General features: G+C 30.4%; 2 protein-coding genes across 2 annotated transcripts; one reads left to right on the plus strand and one right to left on the minus strand.

The window, feature by feature from the left end:
• Positions 1-1,134: 1,134 nt before the first annotated feature.
• Positions 1,135-9,103, plus strand: LOC109811219 (phosphoinositide phospholipase C 2). Its single transcript, XM_020374894.3, has 9 exons — positions 1,135-2,763; positions 3,080-3,276; positions 4,325-4,460; positions 4,564-4,737; positions 5,008-5,195; positions 6,467-6,584; positions 7,012-7,164; positions 7,276-7,362; positions 8,608-9,103. Exons 1-9 carry the CDS (start codon positions 2,419-2,421, stop codon positions 8,905-8,907), a joined length of 1,698 nt encoding a protein of 565 aa, XP_020230483.1. The 5' UTR covers positions 1,135-2,418; the 3' UTR covers positions 8,908-9,103.
• Positions 9,104-20,456: 11,353 nt separating this feature from the next.
• Positions 20,457-22,245, minus strand: LOC109806313 (uncharacterized). The gene is made up of 5 exons (XM_083063628.1): positions 22,030-22,245; positions 21,818-21,947; positions 21,411-21,734; positions 21,057-21,158; positions 20,457-20,971 (listed from the first exon to the last, which is right to left on the minus strand). Exons 1-5 carry the CDS (start codon positions 22,104-22,106, stop codon positions 20,588-20,590), a joined length of 1,017 nt encoding a protein of 338 aa, XP_082919754.1. The 5' UTR covers positions 22,107-22,245; the 3' UTR covers positions 20,457-20,587.
• Between the last annotated feature and the right edge of the window lie 795 nt (positions 22,246-23,040).

A 23,040-nucleotide genomic window follows, 5' to 3' on the forward strand; every position in this document is an offset into this window, starting at 1 on the left:
AATAATTGTTAGGGTTATAATATTAGTATTTATTTAAGGGGATATTTATATTAAAAAGAAGGTTATAACTTTATTATTATTTGGTTTTTTTTATTGAATTATTTTACACACAATTTTTTAATGGTTTGGGTTTAAATTCTCATAATTTTGTTTTTGATTATAACTTAAAAAGTCTTTTAATTATTAGAGTATGTGTATATGTTTTATCAAGAGGAGGTTTATAACTTTGTTATTATTTGTTTTTTTTTTTTTATTGGATTATTTTACACATAATTCACAATGATAAGATATTGTTTGTTTTGGATTTAAGTTATGATGATTTTGCTTTTAGTTATTATCCAAAAAGTCTCTCAACCATTGGAATATGTGTATGTTTTATAAACTGTTATTTCTTCTTTTGTTTTAACAATGTGAGACCTTATTTGTATCTTAACAATCCTCCCTTTAAAAAAGAGATCAAACCTCTCATTTAGCGAACTTATTGGGTGTTACTAGGTGTTACCGAATTCAGCTTGTGGCTATGACACTACTGTTAGGATTATTTTGTCAATTTGTTTGAGAGAATATATTTATATTAAAAGGAGAGTTATGTCTGGTTATTTTACAATGGTGAGATATTTCCTGTTTTGGGCTTAAAATTCTCATGATTTTGTTTTTGATTGTCAAATAAAAGGCCTCTTAACTATTGGAGTAGCTCTCACGATTTTACTTTTGACTATCAAATAAAATGTCTCTCAATCACTAGCCCTCACGCTTTTTATTTTGGCTATCAAATAATCTCTCAATCACTAGAGTATGTGTATGTTTTATAAATTATTATTTTTCTCAAATAAAAGGTCTCTCAATCATTGATCTTCACGATTTTGTTTTTGGCTATCAAATAAAAAGTCTCTCAATCACTAGAGTATGTGTATGTTTTATAAATTATTATTTTTCTTGGGACCAAATCTCTCATTGAGAGAGTTATGTTTTGTTATTTTTATCAGTTTATTTACACACAATTTTATAATGATGAGATATTGTTCACTTTAGATCTAAACTCTCACGATTTTATTTTTAATTATCACTCGAAAAAATTTTCAATCACTAGAATATGTGTATATTTTATAAACTATTATTATTATTTTTTTATTTTATTAATGTAAGACCTTATTTATATCCTAACAAAAATTTATTTGGAGATGATTGTCAATAAATTTGGTATGACTTGACCAAAGAATTTCGAGTTTTCTATTTTTCTTTATGCCTTACATATAACATGTCTGATATATGAAAGCATACTTCACCCTTTCATGGAAGGAAATTAATATGCGTACGAGTAAGCGCTTATCAATTCATTTTCAGCATGTTTAGAGCTTTGTTTAAACCTATATGGACGGGAAAACTATTGAGTAGCTTCAAGATGGATCCACGTTGAAGGCTAAGTAGATATGCAATCGAACACATTTTAATTATTAAAATACGTACTTTGTTTTATTTTATTTCTTATTTTCTAAAGAAAATTATAATTATAAATAATGTTAGTGATGAATCTTGGCTTTTCCACCCAAGCAACAAACAATATGCTAATCTTCAAAGCGCCTTTCGGTATAAATAATGGAAAAGAGGGCTTCCATCTCACCTTGTTCTTTATTTCACGATGACAGATAAACCTTATTCAAGCAACATGGTTACCTGTTTAATCCATTAAATTAAGACACGCAAAACAAACTACTTGCAAGCCCTAAGGTGAACTGTTAAATCTAACAGAGCATTTGTACCTCCTATTGAATCCAATCTATTATTGATAACCTGCTGCGAAACGTTTGTATTATGCAACTTATTTTCATTGTTTTGTCACCTTCATCTTCTATGGTGAAAATCCAGATATATTTTTTGAAGGAAATTTTGTTTTTGAGCTTAACGGATTATGTAGAGGAATAGTTTCACCTGTAGTATGGTCATTTAATTAAGCAATAGTATTTCAATTAACATGTATAATGTTCTCACTGTATTAAAGCAATAGAAACTGCATCTAGCTATAAGGCCTTAAACAAAATTGAAGTATTTCTTCCTCAATGATCTTGTCGTTCTTTCTACGTATACGTAGCTTTACCCACACATCTCATTGAATATTCCTAACGTTTAGTTTGATTATTCAATGTTCTTGATAAGATCAATTACCTGGAGATATTCATCACTGAAATGTATCATAAAAGAAATCACAAAGCATAAAATAAAGCAATCTCTTTCTTCGTTACAGAGAAAAAGTTAACAAAAACTAAACAATCTACTTTCAGTGTTTTGTACTTCTTCCTTATGAACATTGAATGAGTATAAATTCTCACTTAGACTCCAAGCAATTCCTGGTCGTTTCCAAAGGCTGACACCTTTCTTTTTTATGTGTCTCCCTCTTAATTGACATTATCCAACACAATAATGGCAACCACAACTAGGGACCCCTTTCTCAATAAAATGTCTAAACAGCACTTCAAAGTGTGTTTTTGTTTCAGGAGAATGTTTAGGCTCAACGTGGCTGAACCTCCTGAGGAAATCAACACTATTTTTGGTAAGTATTCAGAGAATGGCGTCATGAGCATGCATGACCTGTGCGATTTCTTGGTTGAATTTCAAGGAGAAGAAGAAGAAGGTGATGCCACCAAGAAACATGCTCAAACCATTTTTGACAATCTCAAGCATCTCAACATATTTCAGAGGAAAGGCCTTCATGTTGATGCCTTCTTCCGTTATCTCTTAAGTGACATTAATGGTCCCCTTGATGAGGTAAATTTGGTACATTACTAGAAAAAGCTGAATAGTTTGAAGAGTTTATTATAAGAGCAAAACTTATTATCATTCGTATTGTTGGTATTATTCTCTAATTAGAATTAATATTCAACTTCAATAATATGCATAATAAACTATTCCATTAAAAGTCAATGTGTATTACTGATATAAAGCTTCATTCTGATTAGAAAACAATATGTAAGTTACTGCATGTAAGTTTAATACTTATTATAATTACTAGAAAAGTGAATTAGTCTTCTAATTATATATCTTACGAAGTTTTCTCATACTTTGGTGTGTTTTGGATGTCCAGGTGCACCATGACATGACTTATCCCTTGGCTCATTATTTCTTATACACAGGCCACAACTCCTACTTAACTGGAAATCAAGTTAGCAGTGCTAGCAGTACTTCCGCGATAATAAAGGCATTGAAGAAAGGAGTTAGAGTAATTGAGCTAGATTTATGGCCAAATTCCAGAGGCGATGATGTGCTAGTTCATCATGGAGGGTATGGATTTATATAATTTTCAGTAGCATATTAGGTGGAGAGATCCTTTAATTTTTTAGTATAACAAAGTAACATGTAAGTTGATGGAAGACAATTTATGCAGTGTTAGATATTCAAATCTAATAGTTATCATTCTCAAAAAAACTATTTAGATCTCACGTGAAGATACCCGATGAAAGATTAAAAAGCTGTGGAGATAAAATAAATAAATAAATAAAAAAGGATTCTTCATATTCCAGGTTGTAAGGAACTCTTTACTCTATAGATAAAAATGTGGAAACGAAAATTAATGATTTAAGTATATTTTTAGATTATTTTACTAAGAGAGTTTTCAAATAATAAATTGATTAAGTGGAGTTTAAACAATCAAAACATAACCAAGCACTTGAATACCTTTAGGTCTTATGAACGAACAGATGTAGAAATAAAGATTAATGATGAGTTCAAGATTTTCCTACTCCTTAGTTCTTTACTAAAGAGTAAAGATACCATAGCTGTTATTGTGAATAAATCAACACCAGGAGGAAATTTTAGCATTGATGTTGTTACAAACAAGATAGAAGGAAAAAGACTTATTTAGCCAATTTGAAGTCAAGCGTGTTGAAAACAATGGGAGGTTTATTTATTGGACATAATAATAACCTAATCAGATTACGCAATTTGGTTAAACAAACCAAGCTAGTAAGATGATACAGCCTAATCAAAGGATCTAAGGTGAAACAGTACAACCTGATCAAATGATATAACCTAGTTAAACTGAGTAACTTGATCAAATGATGGAACCTAATGAAATGTTGTAACCAGATGAACCAACCTAGAAAGGTGATGACTTGACCAAATGAATAAAGCTTGATTAGATGGGTTACCTACCCTAGTAAGACGATGAAACGAATCCAATATACTAATAATCAAATTTCTCACTTTAATTAGATTAACTAAACCAAATGCTTTGGTCTTACCAGTATATGTATCTAGACTTGGTTTCACGTGCATTGCAACTTTCAACGTAGGCATATCGGAAACTAATTGACTTTCTTTAGAACTGTAGGACTCTGACTTCCTCAGTGAAACTCAAAGCTTGTCTGAATGCCATTAAGGACTACGCATTTGTTGCCTCTCCGTATCCTGTTATTATAACTTTTGAAGACCATATAACAAGATCTCTACAAGACAAAGTGGCCAAGGTTCGTATAACATAGTTTAGACTTAAGATCACTATCATGGTTTGAAATCTAATACAATTTCTTAGTGGAAATTAAATAAATAAATAAATTTGAATACATGCAGATGCTCGATGACATATTTGGAGACATGCTATTTCGCCCTGAATATTCACAGCTAATGAGCGAATTCCCTTCTCCAGAAGAATTGAAGGGAAAAATTTTGATTTCAACTAAACCGCCAGAGTCTCGTGAAATGACGCCAGAGGAAGAAGCACAAAGGCTTGAGGACAATAACAAGGTGAAAATAATTTGAACATAATTTTGGTTACGTTAAAGTAGTGCACTTTATTTTATTTTATCCCTAACGCGCACACTATTCAGCTAACTGAGTTAAATCCTCTTGGTCAACTTAGTGCAGTTTAATTTTTTGTGGAGAAAAAATTAATTATTTGCATCTATTAAGTGATTATATATATTTAAAAAAAAAAAAAAAAAAACTTGAATCAAACATGTGCTTATTGTAAGCTTTGTAATCAGCTTCCCTCTGTTGCCATTTTGTCCTCATCAGGATGATTCAGATGATCAAGATTCAGATGATGATACTCTTGAATACAGGAATTTGATTTCCATTCGTGCTGGGAAGCCAAAAGGTAAGTTAAAACACTGGTTGATTGATCATGAACAAGTTAGGCGTCTTAGCTTGAGTGAGCAAGAGCTTGAAGATATCGCCAAAAATTATGGAACTCAAATTGTCAGGTGAGAAGGGTTAGTTTAATAGCAAAATCTTTAAAAGACTAATGATATGATGATTTAATTTATAGCTTATTGTAATTTTTGTCAACTTATATTTCATGATTTCAAAAAAAATTTCACAGTTGCACATATTGTCATTTCATTAGTTAATTATTTAATATAATATTATTATTGACATGTCACGTTGATTGCAAATGTGACACATAATGTTATGTTATCGTTTATATGTTACATTAATAATTTACGCAAACAATTAATATGTCATGTCAACATTTTATTTTAATAGTTAACTAGTGACATCATACAATAATTGAATAAGGTGATAAAATATGTAAAATTTTAAAAGTTGGGTGACGAAATTGTAAAATATGTGTGACAAAAAAATACAATTAAGTCTTTAATTAATAGAGAAATTAATTTTAAGAGACTAAGAGTCTGTTTGTTTAAACTTAAAAGAAGTGTTTATAAACAAGTGTTTTTGAAAAAAAAAATTTTAAAAAAATAAATAGAAGTTATTTTTTTTATTTTATAAAAAAGTAAAATAGAAAACTGCTTATTTTAGAAGAAAAAAAATAGATAAACACATAAAAAAGAAAGAAAAAAAAAGTGTTTATTTTATTAAAAAAGAAGTGTTTTATAAGAGAAAATGTTTAAACAAATAAACCCTAGGTGTATTTGAATGAGAAATTTTAGAAATTTATGGAATTTAAAATTTTTGATATTTAAATTGTTTTGATTTTAATTGCTATCATTCTTAAAATATTTTGTTTGGATAAGTTAATTCAAATTTTTAAAATTTTAAATTGTTAGTTTGGATATGATAATTTGATTTTACTATGATAAAATTAATTTTAAAAATATATTTATATATTGAGATTTTTAAATTAAATTTCATAAAAATAAATATTAACAAAATTTTAAATATTTAACCATTTTAAAAATTAATATTATATAATATTTAATAATTTTAAAAATACTTTTAAATATTCAATAATTAAAAACATGAAAAGATAAGATATATGATAAAATATATAAGCGAAATAAGAAAAAAAAAATGAAAAATTTCAAATTCTTACTTTTTTCTAGAGAATTTAAAATTCTATTACTTAATTTCTTTTTACAAATGTTTGAATTTCAAATTCTTTATAAATTGTTCATCCAAACATTTCACTTCAAAATATTTAAAAATTTTCAAATAAATAAATTACTCAATTTATATTTTCTATCCATTCACACGTTACAATGGTTGATATATTTTGTTCCATCGTATATAGATTCACCCAAAGAAATTTGCTTAGAATATACCCAAAGGGTACACGACTGAACTCGTCTAATTACGATCCCATGATTGGATGGATGCACGGAGCTCAAATGGTAGCATTTAATATGCAGGTTAGTCTTCAAACATGCAAAATATGTGCTTTAAAGAATGTTTATGAAAAGAACCTGCATGAGTCACCTCCAAACTAGTGAATCGTGTTATTTATTTGTTCCCTATGTACTTATGTAGTATGAGGTGAAGCATAAGAATGAAACTTACTAACTCAACATTTTAATATCCCATAATAACATGCCAAATCCGCATGAAAATCTTGTCTATATTGTTATTGAGTCTGTTTAAATATAAGGTAAAAGAGTTTTCGAGAATTTTTTCACTAAAAATAAAAGATATTTTTTAATAAAGAAATATTTTTAAAATTATTTTTAAGTTTAGTTGTATCTATGCAGATTCATATATTATTTCTTGCAATGCATTATTTAGAATTGTGAATAGGAATCATAGAGTTTTGTGTTCACTTGCAATTTGTTTTCCTTAAAGGGAAGAGGGCACTTTCTTAGTGTGATGGAAGGAATGTTCAGAGCCAATGGTGGTTGTGGTTACGTTAAGAAACCAGACATATTGTTGAATGTTGGTCCCAACAATGAGGTTTTTGATCCAAGAGCAAGTCGAACAATCCAGAAAACTCTTCAGGTGCAAATCTATTCATATTTATTTTTTTTTAAAAATAATTTTATAATATATATATATACACACACATAAAACAATTGAGCCTCATCTAATTTAAATATGATGACAAAACAGGTTTTGGTATACATGGGTGATGGTTGGCGTTTTGATTTCCGCCATACACATTTCGATTTTTATTCTCCTCCTGACTTCCAAGTACAGGTAATACAAAATATTTATTAATTTTGTTAATGATTAAGCTTTAATGTGAATTTAGATGGACCATATTTAAAGAAATATTTCTTTTTAATCACATTTTTCCTGTCTACAAAATTCAAATATAATATCTTAATTAAGAAGTTTTAACTTGATTCTACTCAAATCAATAATTTATTGGTTTAATAATGTTATTTTTTCATGACATTTTCGTATCCTTCCTCCCTTGCCTTACTTTAAAAATGATATCATCATTACATTATGATGATGTGATGGAGCCCCAAATTCTTAGCCTGGTGTAGAAAGCTCTCAGTTGCACACTATTTCTATCACATGAGCTACCATCTAAACCCACGAATAAAACTTACAAGCAAACATTACTGAGTTTAGATTATAACTTTTGCAAAATATATAGTTGATCCCTACTCTTCTGAGTTGCTCTCCTTCAACCTAAACAACTAAGGTTCCAATTTTCGTTCTAGTGTTGTTTGAGATAGCAAAATAATTGTAGCATGAGACCCATCAATGTTTAAGATATAAACTTTTTCTACTTTAAGATAGCATTCTTTTGTATCTTCATTTACAAAATATTATTTTAGTTGGAACTCATATTTCGACTAATAATATGGATAAAATAATATATATATATATATATATATATATATATATATATAAATAAATAAAATATGATTCTCCACTATAAAATAATTTCAAGAATTGAGTAAATTAGACTCTAATTTAAATTTTAAAATAATATTAAAATAACTTAAACGATTATTTTTGAATCTATAAAACTTCAATTATATTTAGTCATGCAAATGTGTACTTAAGATATTTAGTCAAATATGAAACTAATTGAAATAGTGACTTATAGACCGAATTGGATCCCTTTGAAAAGTTATGTTTCAAATTGGTATTGTTTTAAAACTATTTACTGGTATGGTTAACAATTTAAAACACCTGTCAGTATTTTTACTAATGAAAAGCTAGTTTTCTACTAGCTTTTTTGATAGTCGTCATTTTTTTTGGTTCTTCAGTGAAAAGCTAGAATTTTAATAGGGTTTTTACTGTGATATATAACATAAATACTATAATTTTAATCACTTCAGTATTGCTTTTGTCTGGCCTACATTATGTTATTTAAGTTGTATATTAAAAGGAAGACACCACGAAATAATTCTACCTTTTCACTAAAAGACAACCAAAAAAAAAAGTATGATGTTATTTTGCATGATGATGATATACGTGCAGGTTAGTATTCATGGTGTTCCAGCTGATAAGGGTAGCAAACACACTAGAACAATTGAAGATGATTGGATACCAGTATGGAACGAGGCCTTCATCTTTCCATTGACTGTTCCAGAATTGGCCCTTTTATACATAAAAGTTGTGGAGCGTGACTATTCCGGGAATCATGATTTTGGTGGACAAACATGTTTACCTGTCTCTCAGCTAAGGCCAGGAATTCGTGCAGTTCGTTTGCGTAATCGCAAGGGTGAACTTTACAAGTCTGTAAGGCTTCTCGTCCAATTTGATTTTCTTCATAATTAATAATGTATAATACCACTTGCTTAATTATGTGCTAATGTTGTTAATTACCTCCATGAAACCATTTTCATATATCAGATCAACAAATATTTATTCATCGAATATGAACTGTTAATGTGTTTGTGGCTTCTGCTTCTTACAAACAAGTCCTTATGTTTTATGCATTCAAATTAATCAAATCCTGGTTAAGCTTCATGCATATCTATCTATAATCATAATGTATGGAATTGCCACATTGGCCAACCTCATTCTCTTCATAATTGCTTGCCTTAAGTTTGAATGCATAGTAGTATCATTTAATCTAATTATATATATATATATATATATAGAATTATAGTAGTATATCTTTAAATAAAGTTTCTTATTTAAATCTTTTAAAATAAAAGAATCGTGATTAGAAGGAGAAATTCTATCAAAGAGAGTCAGGTTATGAGATTAATCATTGACAAAGTCAATGTTTAATAATATAATTATAAAAATAAGATAATAAGTTTGTTTTTTCTTTTAAAATTATTATTGTTTAGAGCATTATAATGAGTTTTTGACTAATTAGAAGTAAGATGGACATGGTTACTGTCGATGATAAGTTTTTTCCTCTAATTTTTTTTTTTATATATCTTTTCAAAATAAATTGATCGATATAAAAACATAATGTCGTTTAAATATAAGTTAAGGAGTTTAACTTTTGAATTTGCGTATACCAAAGAACATTTATTAAAAGATGTAAAAAATAATCTAAATAACTTAAGAAATTAGTCTCTAATTTTTTATTGGAAATACCTGAGTTACAAAAAATAAACGCTGAATGCTAAGCAATAACAAAAATGGAGTCGTGGATACTGAAAAAATCCATAGTTCATAAAGTGTCCATGTGTGGGAAGAAGAGTTATGGGTCTGATGAGAAACAACTACTGTTTATGTAGCAAAGATTTGGGCTTGCATATGAAGGCTTATGTTGGGCTTGGAGAATGGGTTTTATGAGGCCCAGATCATATGAACTCTACTAGGGTGGTTAAGACAATTGCACAAGGTTATTTTGGTAATATTCCAGATGACATGAAGGCTCAGATCCAACATTTACAGGGAAAACAAACAATTGTGTAGATATTATTTTCTTTTTCTTCTATAACGAAGACAATTAAACAATTTAAAATTTTATATAAATTATCTCAATTTTTCATTACTAGAGTGTCCCACTAAATTTCTCAGTTCATCACAAACAGTCCAATCACACAAAATAAATATAGTTATAAGAATTGCCTCCTCGTATGCATAATTTTAAAAGATAAATTGTAGTGTGATTTTACATTGAGATAAATCATGGTTACATGCATGATCCAAAGGAAGACACATCAATGATTCATCTTATTATTGCAATTAATAAAATGGATTTGTTTAGGAAGTACAACAGTTAATTAATGCAACGGGTCATGAATTTTGTATTATTTTATTTACAGTAAGTTGTATGTATTAATTTTAAATTAATTAATCATATACCGACAATATTAATAAAATAAGTAAATAAGTAATTATCCATCATATAATTACGAAAGGAATTTGCATGGGCAAGTGGTGGGGGCCAAGTACTTATCAAAACAATACGAAGGGAAAAAGAAAATGATAAGGAAGTGTGACAAAGGACATTTAAGTGTTTAACGGTGGATAATTTTTTACTTTATGTGTTTGCTTATTTTAGAAAAATTAAATATTATTATCATAATCTAAATAAATATTACTATTTGGTCACTGTTTTAATTGATTATTATATATAATTACAACTTATCCTTTAAAACACACTATTTCACATGCATATCCAAAACCTACTAGATGAGAATGGAACTCAGCGAGTAAAGGCAACCTTCTAAGTTCTAATTGCTTATGCAAATGTTAAATAATTTTCAACAACAGAAGTTGGAACATGTTCTTTGTCGAAAATATTGAACTACACTTATTTATTTATTTAAAAGAGATGTTTCGATAAATTGTGCCTTAAATATATTTTTAAAAACTCTCTTTATCTTTTTGAAGGGGAAAAAAGTTACAATTTAAAATATATTTAAAAAAATAAAATTACAACTTATATAATGTTTTATAAAAGTTAGGTTAGTAATATTCAGAAAATTGTGTCTAATTTACACGTAGATCTCCAATACTTTTAAACCTATAATAATGGTCCCCAAAGAAGTTGTGCTCATTTTCTTTCCTTTTATGACAACTTTTCCGACCATTTAAAGGGCATTTTCACGTTGAGATTAGAGAGTCACATCAGTCGCGTCAAACTAAACCAAAATCCATATCTTATCGTTAAAGTAATCAAAAGACCATTTGTGGCATAAACTGAAGAGTAAACACTCAGCTCTCATACCATCTATTCATCACATATTTTACATTACATTTTTAATGAATTTTTCTAACTTTCAATTTAAAAAAATAAAGTTTTTTTATCCATCTGCACACTATTAAATATAAAATAAATAATAATATTTAATTTAAATATTTTCACCGTATTTGATAATTATTATACTATCATCTCTTATTTATCATTTTAATAATTAAAATTAAAATCAATACATCCTTGGACTTCTAAAAAAGAATAAAATAAAAAAGTCTTTAACATGGATAGATAAGTACAAAATTTATGAAGAGAAAAAATGAAGGAAAAAAAATTAAATATTAATAAGATTTAAAAACATATTTTATCTTCCAAAAAAAAAAAAAGTCCTTTGTCATAATATATCAAATGGTTAATGAGTTGATAGTTGATAGACAATTACAAGAAGGCAAGGCTTGGATGGAGGGATGAAGATAAGGTGTGGAGTTTTTTCTTTTTAAAAAACTCAAGTTAAGATATGTTTAATCATAGCTATCTACGAACCAACATGTTTGTTATGCTAATATGCGTAATGCAATCAATCACGCATGCTTAATTATTTAGCATTTTTTAATTTATTATTTTATTAAGAGTAAATTACATTATTTTTTAAAAAATTAAGTATTATATTATCCTTTTTATATTAAGATACATAATTTAATTAGTTTAAGGACGTTAAAGTAAATTAGAACATCTCTAATAAAAATTGTTTGTGTTGTATAATAAGTAATAATATTTATTAGTAACTCTCGTTAAAATATAATGACATACCAGAGTAAATTGTTTATAAACAAGTAATGACTTTTAAATAAATAATATTATTTATAAATTAAAAAATAATATTTTTAGTCTTGATTCTTTTAATGAATAATAAATAATACAAATTACTTCCATAAATAAAAGTAAAAAAAATATATAGTTATACATCATCAATTCATCATCATCGTTTATGAATTAAAAATTAATCATTCATCATTATAATATATTTTTTATGATTATGTAATTTTTTTATGTTTAATATTTTTATATATATTAAATTAATTGTATAAAAACGTTAGGAGATTTAGGATTTAGGTGATTGGTACACAAATTTATTTTTTTATTTTTCTAGAAATCTAAAGTTAATGATGTTAATCTTTCATATTTAATTTTGTTATTAAAACAATAACATTTTTAAAATGTAATTTTTATAATAATATTTTTTACAAAATTTTTCACAAAGTCGTTCCTATGAGAACGTAAGAATCAAACATCTATAAGTTTTTTTTATAAATATTATGATAAAAATATCACATTAATTTTTATTTATTAATTTAATATGATAAAAATCTTTAATTTTTTTAACATTTATAAATTTTACCAAAATTATTTACAGCCAATAAAAACAAATTTTAATCATTATTAAAAATCATAATTTACCGATATAAAAAATTGTGTATCAAACATTTTCTTAGTTTCTCATATTTTATTTCATTCTTTATTTTCTAATAATATTTTGTACATAAATTTCTTGTGAATGTGTTATCATACAAAGGTAAAAATTTAACATTCTCAACTTAATTTCTTTTTTACTAAAGTAAAAATCATGTTACTTTTTTTACTTGTTTATCACAGTAAAAAAAATAATTCTCAAATAATATATATAAATATTTCAAAGAAATCATTTATAACCAAACTAATTTTACTCATTCTAAAATAATATATATATATATATATATATATATTTTGTTGAAAGTTATGATTAATGAAAATTATGATCTCTAAACATGAAAATATTGAAATTTTAATATAAAACTAAAAATAAATAATAAAAATTTTAAAAAATGATAAATCAAGAAAATCTTTAAACCCATTTTTTAAAAACAAATGTTTAAAAATACTCTTAAATAGTCTTAACAACATTTTGTCAATATAATTATATTTAAATTATATATAGAAGAAAAAAAATTATATATATAATATTCCAGTGTTGCAAGGCACGGGTCGGCCTCAGCATCCGAATAATTTCATTTTCATATGATAGTTATGGAATCAAGTTATAAAATGATTGGACAAAATAGTGCCTATAAGGCATGACACTTGTCCACTTAGCAATTGACTTGATAAAGTTTACATTTCTGTACAAAAACAAAAAGCCTTATATTTTTTAAGTCTTTGTTAGGAATTTTTTTATGGTTAGAATATAAGTAGTGTTATGAAAACAGATCAGTCGGTAAGATCTAATTAATCCATGATGGATTAGTGAGTTAAATAGATTAATTTATTTAATTTTAAAAAAATTAAAAAAGAAATTAAATATTCAAACATATTTTTTTAAAAAAAAAACATCTATTTTTTAAATTATTTTTAAATATCTATCTAACCAAATCTATTTTTAGAAAATAATTTCTAATGTCCAATCATATAATCTATTTTTTTTTCTAATTTCTTTTTTTTTCTAATTTCTTTTTTTTTTCTCCCACAAAAATAAATCTCTAACCCAATAAATAATCCTCAGTGTGACATTTGGTTGAATGAATAAGTGAGTTACGAGTTTAAAAAAATGTGAGTGGGTTGTGGGTTCTTAACTTTTTTTTTTTATATATATAAGTGGGTTGTAAGTTATATATATATTTTTTTTTGTGTGAGTGAGCACGTGAACCTGTCCGGTTCACCACAAGTTTAACTCGAGTGAGTCGGGTTTTTAGTGGGTCAAATTGAATTTGCAACAATACTGAAATTTACAAAAATTTTAAGTCCAACACAACTCGAACCTGTGGTGGATTAGATTGACTCACAAGTTGTGATCTATTTTGACAGCTCTAAATATAAGGTATAACATGTTATTTTTGATCAAAACTTTTATTTATAACTATGATCAAAAGTAAACAAATAAAAAAAATCACTATAAATTTTATTTTTTTTAATTGAAAATGGTACATATTTTAAAGTACTTATAACTATTAAAAATTACATAGTATATTGCATATGTACGGTCATAAAGGAAAAATTTAAAATTAGATATCAAATGCAAAAAAAATATATATATATTTTCTGTCAAATGTGTGAGGGATTATTTAAGTAAGTTTTAAAGTATTGAATATTTATTACACAAGTACCTATGTGCACACACACAAGATTGTCAATCAAGTAACTATCAAAGACTAGTTATACTAGGATAGCTCCAAAACAACTTTGTCATCTTCCAACATGGTTATCAACACATTCTCCTCCAACCTATTCTTGCTACTAAAAACTAATTACACCAAGATAGCTCTAAAACAACTCTGTCATCCTCTAACATGACTCTCAACACATTTGATAAGTGTCTAATTAGTTTGATTTAATACTCACTTGAGACACTTATCTAGCACATTTTGTATACATATTGATATTATTTTGATCTATATATGCTTAGAATCAAAGAGGTGCTTTTGATTAATGTTAGTATAGAGAATAGGAAGCCTTTGATCCAAATTGGTGCTTATTTTGTAGGTTTTGAAACCTGGAGAAGAATGGCTCAGCCATTCTGAAGCGCTCAGCGGATTCAAGTCAGAGAACTTCCCAAACTGAAGGCGCTCAGCCATTCTGAAGCGCCTAGCGGATTGGCCCCTGGAGGAGAAGGAATGCTCTCTGCCTCCAATCCGCTCAGCCATTCCCATCCGCTCAGCGGATTTCATCCAGGAATAAGGGGTGCTCTCTGCCTCTAAAGCGCTCAGCGGATCTAAGGCGCTCAGCCATTGAGGTTTCTTCATGGTGAAGAACTCCCAATCCGCTCAGCCGTTTCAAGGCACTGAGCGGATTCATCTCTCTCTTGCTTACTCTGTTTTCATATATAAGGAAAGAAAGAGAGAGAAGTGTGGGGATATACGAGAGGAGAAAGAAAACAGAGTACTCTGGAGCTCGTGGGAACGCGAATCTTCAAAGGATCTTCTTCTTCTATCTCTCAACTTGTAATTTGGTGGTTTCTTGTAATATGGAGAGCTAATCTCTAGGGTTGGGATAGATGTAATCATCAAACTCCTATGTATTCTCTTTGATTCATATATATATATATATATATATATATATATATATATATATATATATATATATATATCATCCATTACTCTATGTTAGTGATTTTGTCCTGTTCTTAATGCTTTGATAATCTGATCACTTATCTCTGATCTCGGGTTTCGGATTTGGTTGGAAAACGTTTCTGAATCCAGACTTGGAACGAATCACCTATTAGTTTTGAGAGCCAGGAATGGTCTTGAAATTAATAGTTGTATCAAGTTCTAATTCTTAATGCGGGATGTTTAACTGAATGAAGTGAGGAATCATTCATTGAGTTAAATATCTTATAATTTCTTATGCCAAGGAATTGGGTTTGAATGAATTTAGTGAACTTAATGACAATGAGTAATGGAATTTTTAGAAAGAATCAATAAGAATACATAGGAGGGAGATTGATGAAATCAAATCCCGACTGTTTCTTATATCTGTTTTTCTTTAAATCAAATTACTCTGTGGGTTCTTGAAATTGGAAAATCATCTTTATCAAATTTGAATATGTGTAACTATTCCAGTTTTAAATTTATAAGCATTAATTAATATAATAGAAATCTAAGTTATCTCACAAGTCCCTGAGGTTCGACAACCTTTTATTCATACTACAGAGACTTGGGTGCGCTTGCCTATTTGAAATCCTAACAACATTGCCCTTTATCCTATTTTTGTCCTACTTCCATAACAAGTATAATTATCGTAGTCCAACTATGAAGAACCTTACAAGGGTAAGCTTTAATTCAAAAGAAACAACATAGTATAAAATTATAAAACTAATTATACACAACTATAACAACTCAATAATCAACACAACATAATACTTAGCTTAATCAACAAAAGTTCACAACACAACACTACAACTTCTCATCACAACCACTTAGCATATGTACAACACAACATACAACTTATCATCACAACAATACAATGCATTGTCACACATTTCAATTAAGAGATGTCTTACAACACGGGTGAACAGTCTAAGTGATTTGACTCTACCAAACCAACTTAACAATGCGATCTTTTTGGGTTTGTTAGATTAACAACAAATTTGGATGAAAATCCACAACACAACATGGTTTCTCGAGTTTCGCCACTTAAACTAAGAAAGTGCATAATTCTTATCAAGGTTAGGACAACTTGGGTGTGAATCTACCACAACCTTAGCATGCATATCTAAGCTTATTATAGAATTAACCTATTGATTTTCCTTCAAATATTGCACTCCTTCTAGTACTTAGTTAGAGATTATGGTCCTGGCCTTGTATCCCACTCGGTTTGGTCACTTTATACATGCATGACTAGACCTGACCCCCATACAAATCTACAATTCATCACTTATTAACAATATAGATCAACCTGACTCCTAGAATGTATCAACTAAGGACCTAGATGAGACTCAACACTCATTCTAGTGCGTAGTTAAGGATTATAACCCCGACCTTATATCTTACTCAATTTGGTCACTTTATACACGTATGACTTAACTTGATCCCCATACAAGCCAACAATTGGTTGCTTATAATCAATATAACTCAATCTGACCCCTATAGTGCATCACCTAAGGACTAGAGGAGACTTGACACTCCACTTCAATAGTCAACTTCTCATAAAGGGTTTTTTAACAACTGGACTCTTAGAACACCATAACACTATATCCACACAGCAAGACCACTTTCATCTAATCCTAATTCAGTCAACACAACTCAAAACAATGCCTTAAGTATTCTCAATATCACTACTTTTAACACTACATAACATACAACATTAATACATTTTCAACCCTTGTCAACTTACATCTTTAAGCAACTTAGATATCAAAAACCATTATCCTAGATCAATAATTAATGAATTAAAATCATACAATAGCATACAACATGTGAGTAATTCAACTGAGCACGTACATGTTCAACACTTAATCAAATAATCAATCATTTTTCATTTAGCAACTCACACTCGACACCACTTTTCCAACGTCCAACGTCATTGAGGTAAAGAGTTTGTGGCTCACCCATGCCTGACATGAATGCGATAGAAAAACCTTATGTCAATCACATATAGCGTGACTGAATCCACATCTAGCCTCATTCAAGCAAAGAGCCTTTGCCTAAATCATGTCTGACATCACCACACTGGCGCCCAACATCGTCTAAGTGGAGAACTTTTGTCTTGATCACACTTAGCGACACTAAACTAGGGTCTGGTGTCACCACACTGATGCTCAATGTCATTTAGGCAAAGAGCGTTTGTCTTGAACACACTTAATGACACTCAATTAGGGCCTAGTGTCACCAAGTCAAAGAGATTTAAGGGTATCCGTGCCTAACGACCCTTAAATCACATCCAATGCTACCAATCCTATGCCAATAACATTGTGCCTCGTAAGTATTTAGTGAAAGATAGGGGTGGTTTTCTCAAAAGAGCTTTTATCTTCCTTTCTTTCTTTAGGTTTCTTTAATGTGTGTGCGAGTGAATTTATTGAATCCTTTTTCTTCCTCTTCCCCCCAGTTTCTAGAAGTTGTAGTACCTTATGTGGGTTGTGATCCAAAGTAGTGGAGCTAAGGATTGTGCGACTATGAAGCTCGGTTTCTTCCATCTTCCCCTTCTTCATGATAGCTCAGAATCGAGATAAGGGAAGCTAAAAGCATTTTGATGAATTGGATGAGTTGTTTGTTGAGTGTTTTTATTAAATGTTATATCTCTGAAAGGATTTGGATTAAATGTCTGTTGATTCTAATAGGTGTTGGTGTGAGAATGGGAAAATGGTGAATTTTTATGATTGATCATATATGATGTTGCATGTTGAAATTGAACTTGGTTTCGAGCTTTATATGGTTGGTATGGGTGGTTGGATGCACTGCATGTTTGGTTTAGTTGTTTTTCAAGTCTTAGAGTGCAATTTTTATGACCTACAAGCCTAGATTTTGATGTAGTGTTGGGCACATTTTCATGGCATTAGGCGTGACTCGTGTTAGAAGCTCTCTGCGTCATTCACGTTGGGCGCCAAATTGGTGATGTCAAGAGTGGGTTAGGGAGAAGTCTTCGACTCGGTCACATCGGACGTGGTTTGAATTGTTCCAAGCGTGAGGTTAGAGAATATTCTCTACTTGGATTGGCGTCAGACATGAGATGATAGAAAATCCTCTACATAAATTGTCATCGGACACCAAAGGAGTGACATCAGGCATGAGGAGAGAATCATCTTGGGTTAGCATGAGGCCGGGCATGGAATTTCTCCATGTCGTGCATTTGGTCCTAGGGGTTCTCCCCCTCGGCCACATCAAGCACAGGTTGAGTGGCGCTGGACATGGATGGGGCAAAAAGTTCTCTATCTTGTTGGCGTCGAGCGCATGGTAAGTTGCACCAGGTGTGGCTTGTGCTGTGAATTGTATGTTTCCTTATGAATGATATGGTGAACATGAATAGAGTATGCGAGTCTATTATAAGTTGTATAATGTATGAGGCTGATAAGCATTGATATGCTATGTATGATTGATATGTTATAGTACATGGTTGAGGTGTTGAATAAGTATTGGCATGCTATACTTATGTAGTTGAAATGGTGACGAACATTGATATGCTATGTATGATTGATATGCTATAAATTGCATGGTTTGAGTGTTTAGGCATTGGTGTGCTAATCGTGGATGAACTATTGAGCATCAATATGTTAATTATAATTAGTGTGGTTTGATCTCTATATGCATTAACCTGGGATAATGTATATAGATGATGTATGTAGGAGTGTTGATGCTAAGAAGTTGTAGGCATTAAAGCATGTTGATTGACTTAGGACTATAGGATATAGTGTTGTTTGAAAGTTGAAGATCTTATATAGGGAATCTTATTTTGGCGCTCTGGGAGGCCTATCGTTGAAAACCCTCCTTGAGTAGGTGTGAAGCTTTTGGAGTGGATTTTGTTGAGTCCCCTCTAGATCCTTAGTCAATGTGGAGTAAAGTATGAAGTCAAGGTCTACTACCCTTAACTAATTACTAGAAAAGTTACGTGGTTTCTTGTGAATAGTTAGTAAGCTAATTTGATATGTGACTTTGTAATGTATGTTAAGGTTGTGGTACATCCATATCCAGCTATATTAGTCCTAACGGTAGAACCAGACTTTTTTAGAATAAGTGGTGACACCTGAGAAATTAGAGAAAAGATTGGTATCTCATTTTAGCTACGGATCCATTGGGTGTGTATGGCATGAAAGTGATCAGAGTTGATTCGATAGGGTCAAGCCACTTAGACTCACTACAAGAATTTCGCGGATTAGAGAGGGAAAGATCCCTCGCAAATCCCTCGCAAATCCCTCGCTAAACATAATGGCGAGGGATTAGCGAGGGATTTGCGAGAGATCATTCCCTCGCTAAATTCAAGTCGCTAATTAGCGACGGATGTATATCCCTCGCAATTCCCTCGCTACATTCCTTCGCTTTTCCCTCGCAACTAGCTTCGCTAGTCCGTCGCAAATTTGTGCCGCTAATTCTTCACTGTCGCCTCGCAAATGTAGAACCTAAATTCCCTCGCTAATTGTATTTAATATGTCCTCGCAAATCCCTCGCTAAACCCTCGCAAATATGTCCTCGCAAATCCCTCGCTAACCCTTCGCAAATATGTCCCTCGCAAATCCCTCGCTAAACCTTCGCAAATATGTCCCTCGCAAATCCCTCGCTAAACCCTCGCAAATCCATCAAAGTATATGGATTGAGTTCCCTCGCGAATCCCCCGTCAAACCCTCGCAAATATGTCCCTCGCAAATCCCTCGCGAAACCCTCGCAAATATGTCCCTCGCAAATCCTTCGCTAATCCCACGCAAATCCATCAAAGCATATGGATTGAGTTCCCTCGCGAACCCCTCGCTAAACCCTCGCAAATATGTCCCTCGCAAATCCTTCGCTAATCCCACGCAAATCCATCAAAGCATATGGATTGAGTTCCCTCGCGAATACCACGCTAATCCCTCGCGAAACCTTCACAACATATCTTTTGAGTTTCCTCGCGAATCCCTCGCTAATATCTCGCTTTCCTAATTACATTATTCTCTCATGTATCCCTGTAAATATGTCACTTAATTTGATATTTTAAATAAATCTAAATCAACTACATAATTTTTTTTTAATTCGACATGATTTAAAATAAAAGTTGCATATAACAATATCTCTTACAAAACCAAATTTTTAAATGTCTTACAAAATCCAACTTGTGCATACTATATCTTAAAGAAACATAAACTAATTAATGTCTTACAAAAAGAAAAGCCAAATAACAAGTCATCCTAAATACTAATCAACCTAAGCTAGTAAAATCATCATCTCGTCCTTGATCCTCCCTATGTTGGTTGGTTGATGGTGTTGTTGATGGTTGAACTGCTTGAATTATTTGCCTCATCATCTCTGGTATTTGTGTTTGCAAAAAAGAAGCCAATGCATTATTTATAACTGCAGTGACCCGTTCTTCTGTCATAGGTGTAAGATTTGCAGAGGAACCTGCAACCTCTGGAGATGAAGCTTGGGTAGAGCTACTAGTTCCAAGATCCAAGCTATGTCCCATGCCATGCACTCTTTTCTTCTTGTTTTCACCTGCAGCTTTTAACCAAAGATCAGAATCAATTACAGGATGAGATGAAGTGTCTTCTCCATATTTTTGTGTCATTGATTCTTCATATGTTTCCTACAAATAATAAATAAAAAAAATAAGTGAAATAGAAAGAGATTAAAAAAGTACATAATCAATCTTAAAATATAAAATAACATACAATAAATTTCTTTGCCCTAGTTGAGACAAATTCACCATCATTTTTTTTGTGAACTTTGTTATACACTTCACGATAAGAAACAGGACGATTCTCTTGTGCCTCCTGTAAAAAAATTACAGTACAAATTGTAAGTAATGAAATTTACCAAAGAAACTCATTAATTTTCAAAACCTTCAACTTCCACAACTTGTTAAAGAATTAAAAAAAACTGCACTTAAAAAAAATCCATGGGTAAAGATTTTTAAGACATCATTAATAACACAATTTTAATTGTAACAAATTCCAAATATTAGAATAGGAATAAAGCAAACATCACTCATTAATTATTGACAAAATTCAATATGATTTGATTACCATAGCTTTTTTGTGTTGCCCGAAGCTTCTTGACCCTCCTGTGTGCACCATTGCTTCAGGCTGGGCAGCCCTGTTTTGTCTTCCAGCAACAGATTTCTTTTGCCATTCTGGTGTCTTCCAAATATCGATCAACCCATTCCATATTTCAGCTTTCATCCCTCTAGGCTTATGAGCCCTTAAATCCTCATAATTTCTTGAGTTTGCTACTTTTATTGCTTTATCCCTGTCTTTACACAATTGATCAGAATACCTATCCATGCATGTTTTTTCCCAAACTTCCCTCGCCATCACACGATCATATTCTGATGCAAAACGATATTTTTCCTGCAATAATACAACTAAAGTAAAAAAAAAATAGTTGTTGATATAATGATATAATATATAATACTATTAGATTAATTACTTACCTTAAAATCATTAAATAACATTTCTTTCATTTCAGGGCAATAACTTTTCCAACAATCTGCAGCATAAGGCATCCTTGACATTACCTCAGAAATGATATCACGAGTCACAAATTGTTGAGCAAACCTCTTCCTATAATTCAATTCAAACCACAAATAGTTCAATAACATGAATTTAAAGTATTAATCATATTCATAAATTCAATTTTACTTACGGTTTAGAAACTGCCTCCACGGATATTATTTGCCTCCTATCAACTTCTACATTAGAATCTTCACTTGAAGGCACCATAGTAGGTTGTTGATTATCAGATGTTGGGATAGTATTTGATTCACCACCATTAATCAAGGGGGTGGTATCAGATGATTGTCCACCACTAGCTGATGTAGCACCACCATTAGCTAATGAACTAGTAGATCCATCACCTAGACAAACATAGTAAAGAAAAGTTAGATTTTATCCATTGCATTTAAATAAATATAGAGTTAATAATTAAAATGTTATTCTAAAAGTGTACGAGGTGAGTGATGAGAAACATGTGGTGGAGGATTCGAAGCAATTTGAGTGAGCTGATGACGATTATTGGCTTGATTAACCCGACGCCCTCTTCCTCTAGTAGTTGGCATAATGATTACCTACATAAAATTAAAACAACAAAAAGTGATCATTTATATGGGAAATTAAAGTCATAAAGAACCACAAGTAATCAAATAAGGCAATACTAGTACCAATTAGAAACCCTTTTATCTATTTCTCATTTTAACACTAAAAAATGAGTAATTATGTGTAATGTGTTGAAACTAAAACCTTTTATAATATATTCATCACCTTTCAAAATCAAGTTGTTAATCATAACTAGATTCTGAATCATATAATTCCTCATCATCTATGAACTCGTTAATATCTTCAATCTCATCATCTTCAATATCATCAATGAAGTGATCATGATGCAAGTTATCCATTGGATGATGTATATCATTGTTGCCTACTTCTTCCATTGGAGCAATTCCATCAAACAATGGTATCGTCTCATCGTGTATAACACTTTGGTGTGCTCTTAAGGATCCATCATCTTGGTAATAATCAGTATAAGTTAGCTCATTTGATCCACCAAATTCATCATTTAATGTCTCAGCCATAAAAAGTTTCGGTCTAACTTTGCAAGCTGCCCACCATTCATCACTAGATCTACCCCCACTTTGTGGGTATCTTGTGTAGTAAACTT

Source organism: Cajanus cajan, chromosome 9 (genome assembly GCF_000230855.2).
Source record: "Cajanus cajan strain Asha chromosome 9, NIPB_CcT2T_4, whole genome shotgun sequence".
NCBI classification, from domain to species: Eukaryota; Viridiplantae; Streptophyta; class Magnoliopsida; order Fabales; family Fabaceae; genus Cajanus; species Cajanus cajan.

What these genes read in the sequence shown, in the direction of transcription:
- LOC109811219 (XM_020374894.3), top strand. Translation starts at nt 2,419, where the DNA reads ATGGCAACCACAACTAGGGACCCCTTTCTCAATAAAATGTCTAAACAG. An exon ending in TGGTAGCATTTAATATGCAG is followed by an intron (nt 6,585 to 7,011) that starts GTTAGTCTTCAA and finishes TTTTCCTTAAAG; the next exon opens with GGAAGAGGGCACTTTCTTAG. An exon ending in CAATCCAGAAAACTCTTCAG is followed by an intron (nt 7,165 to 7,275) that starts GTGCAAATCTAT and finishes ATGACAAAACAG; the next exon opens with GTTTTGGTATACATGGGTGA.
- LOC109806313 (XM_083063628.1), bottom strand. Translation starts at nt 22,106, where the DNA reads ATGGTGCCTTCAAGTGAAGATTCTAATGTAGAAGTTGATAGGAGGCAA. An exon ending in TGTTATTTAATGATTTTAAG is followed by an intron (nt 21,735 to 21,817) that starts GTAAGTAATTAA and finishes GTATTATTGCAG; the next exon opens with GAAAAATATCGTTTTGCATC. An exon ending in GGCAACACAAAAAAGCTATG is followed by an intron (nt 21,159 to 21,410) that starts GTAATCAAATCA and finishes ATTTTTTTACAG; the next exon opens with GAGGCACAAGAGAATCGTCC.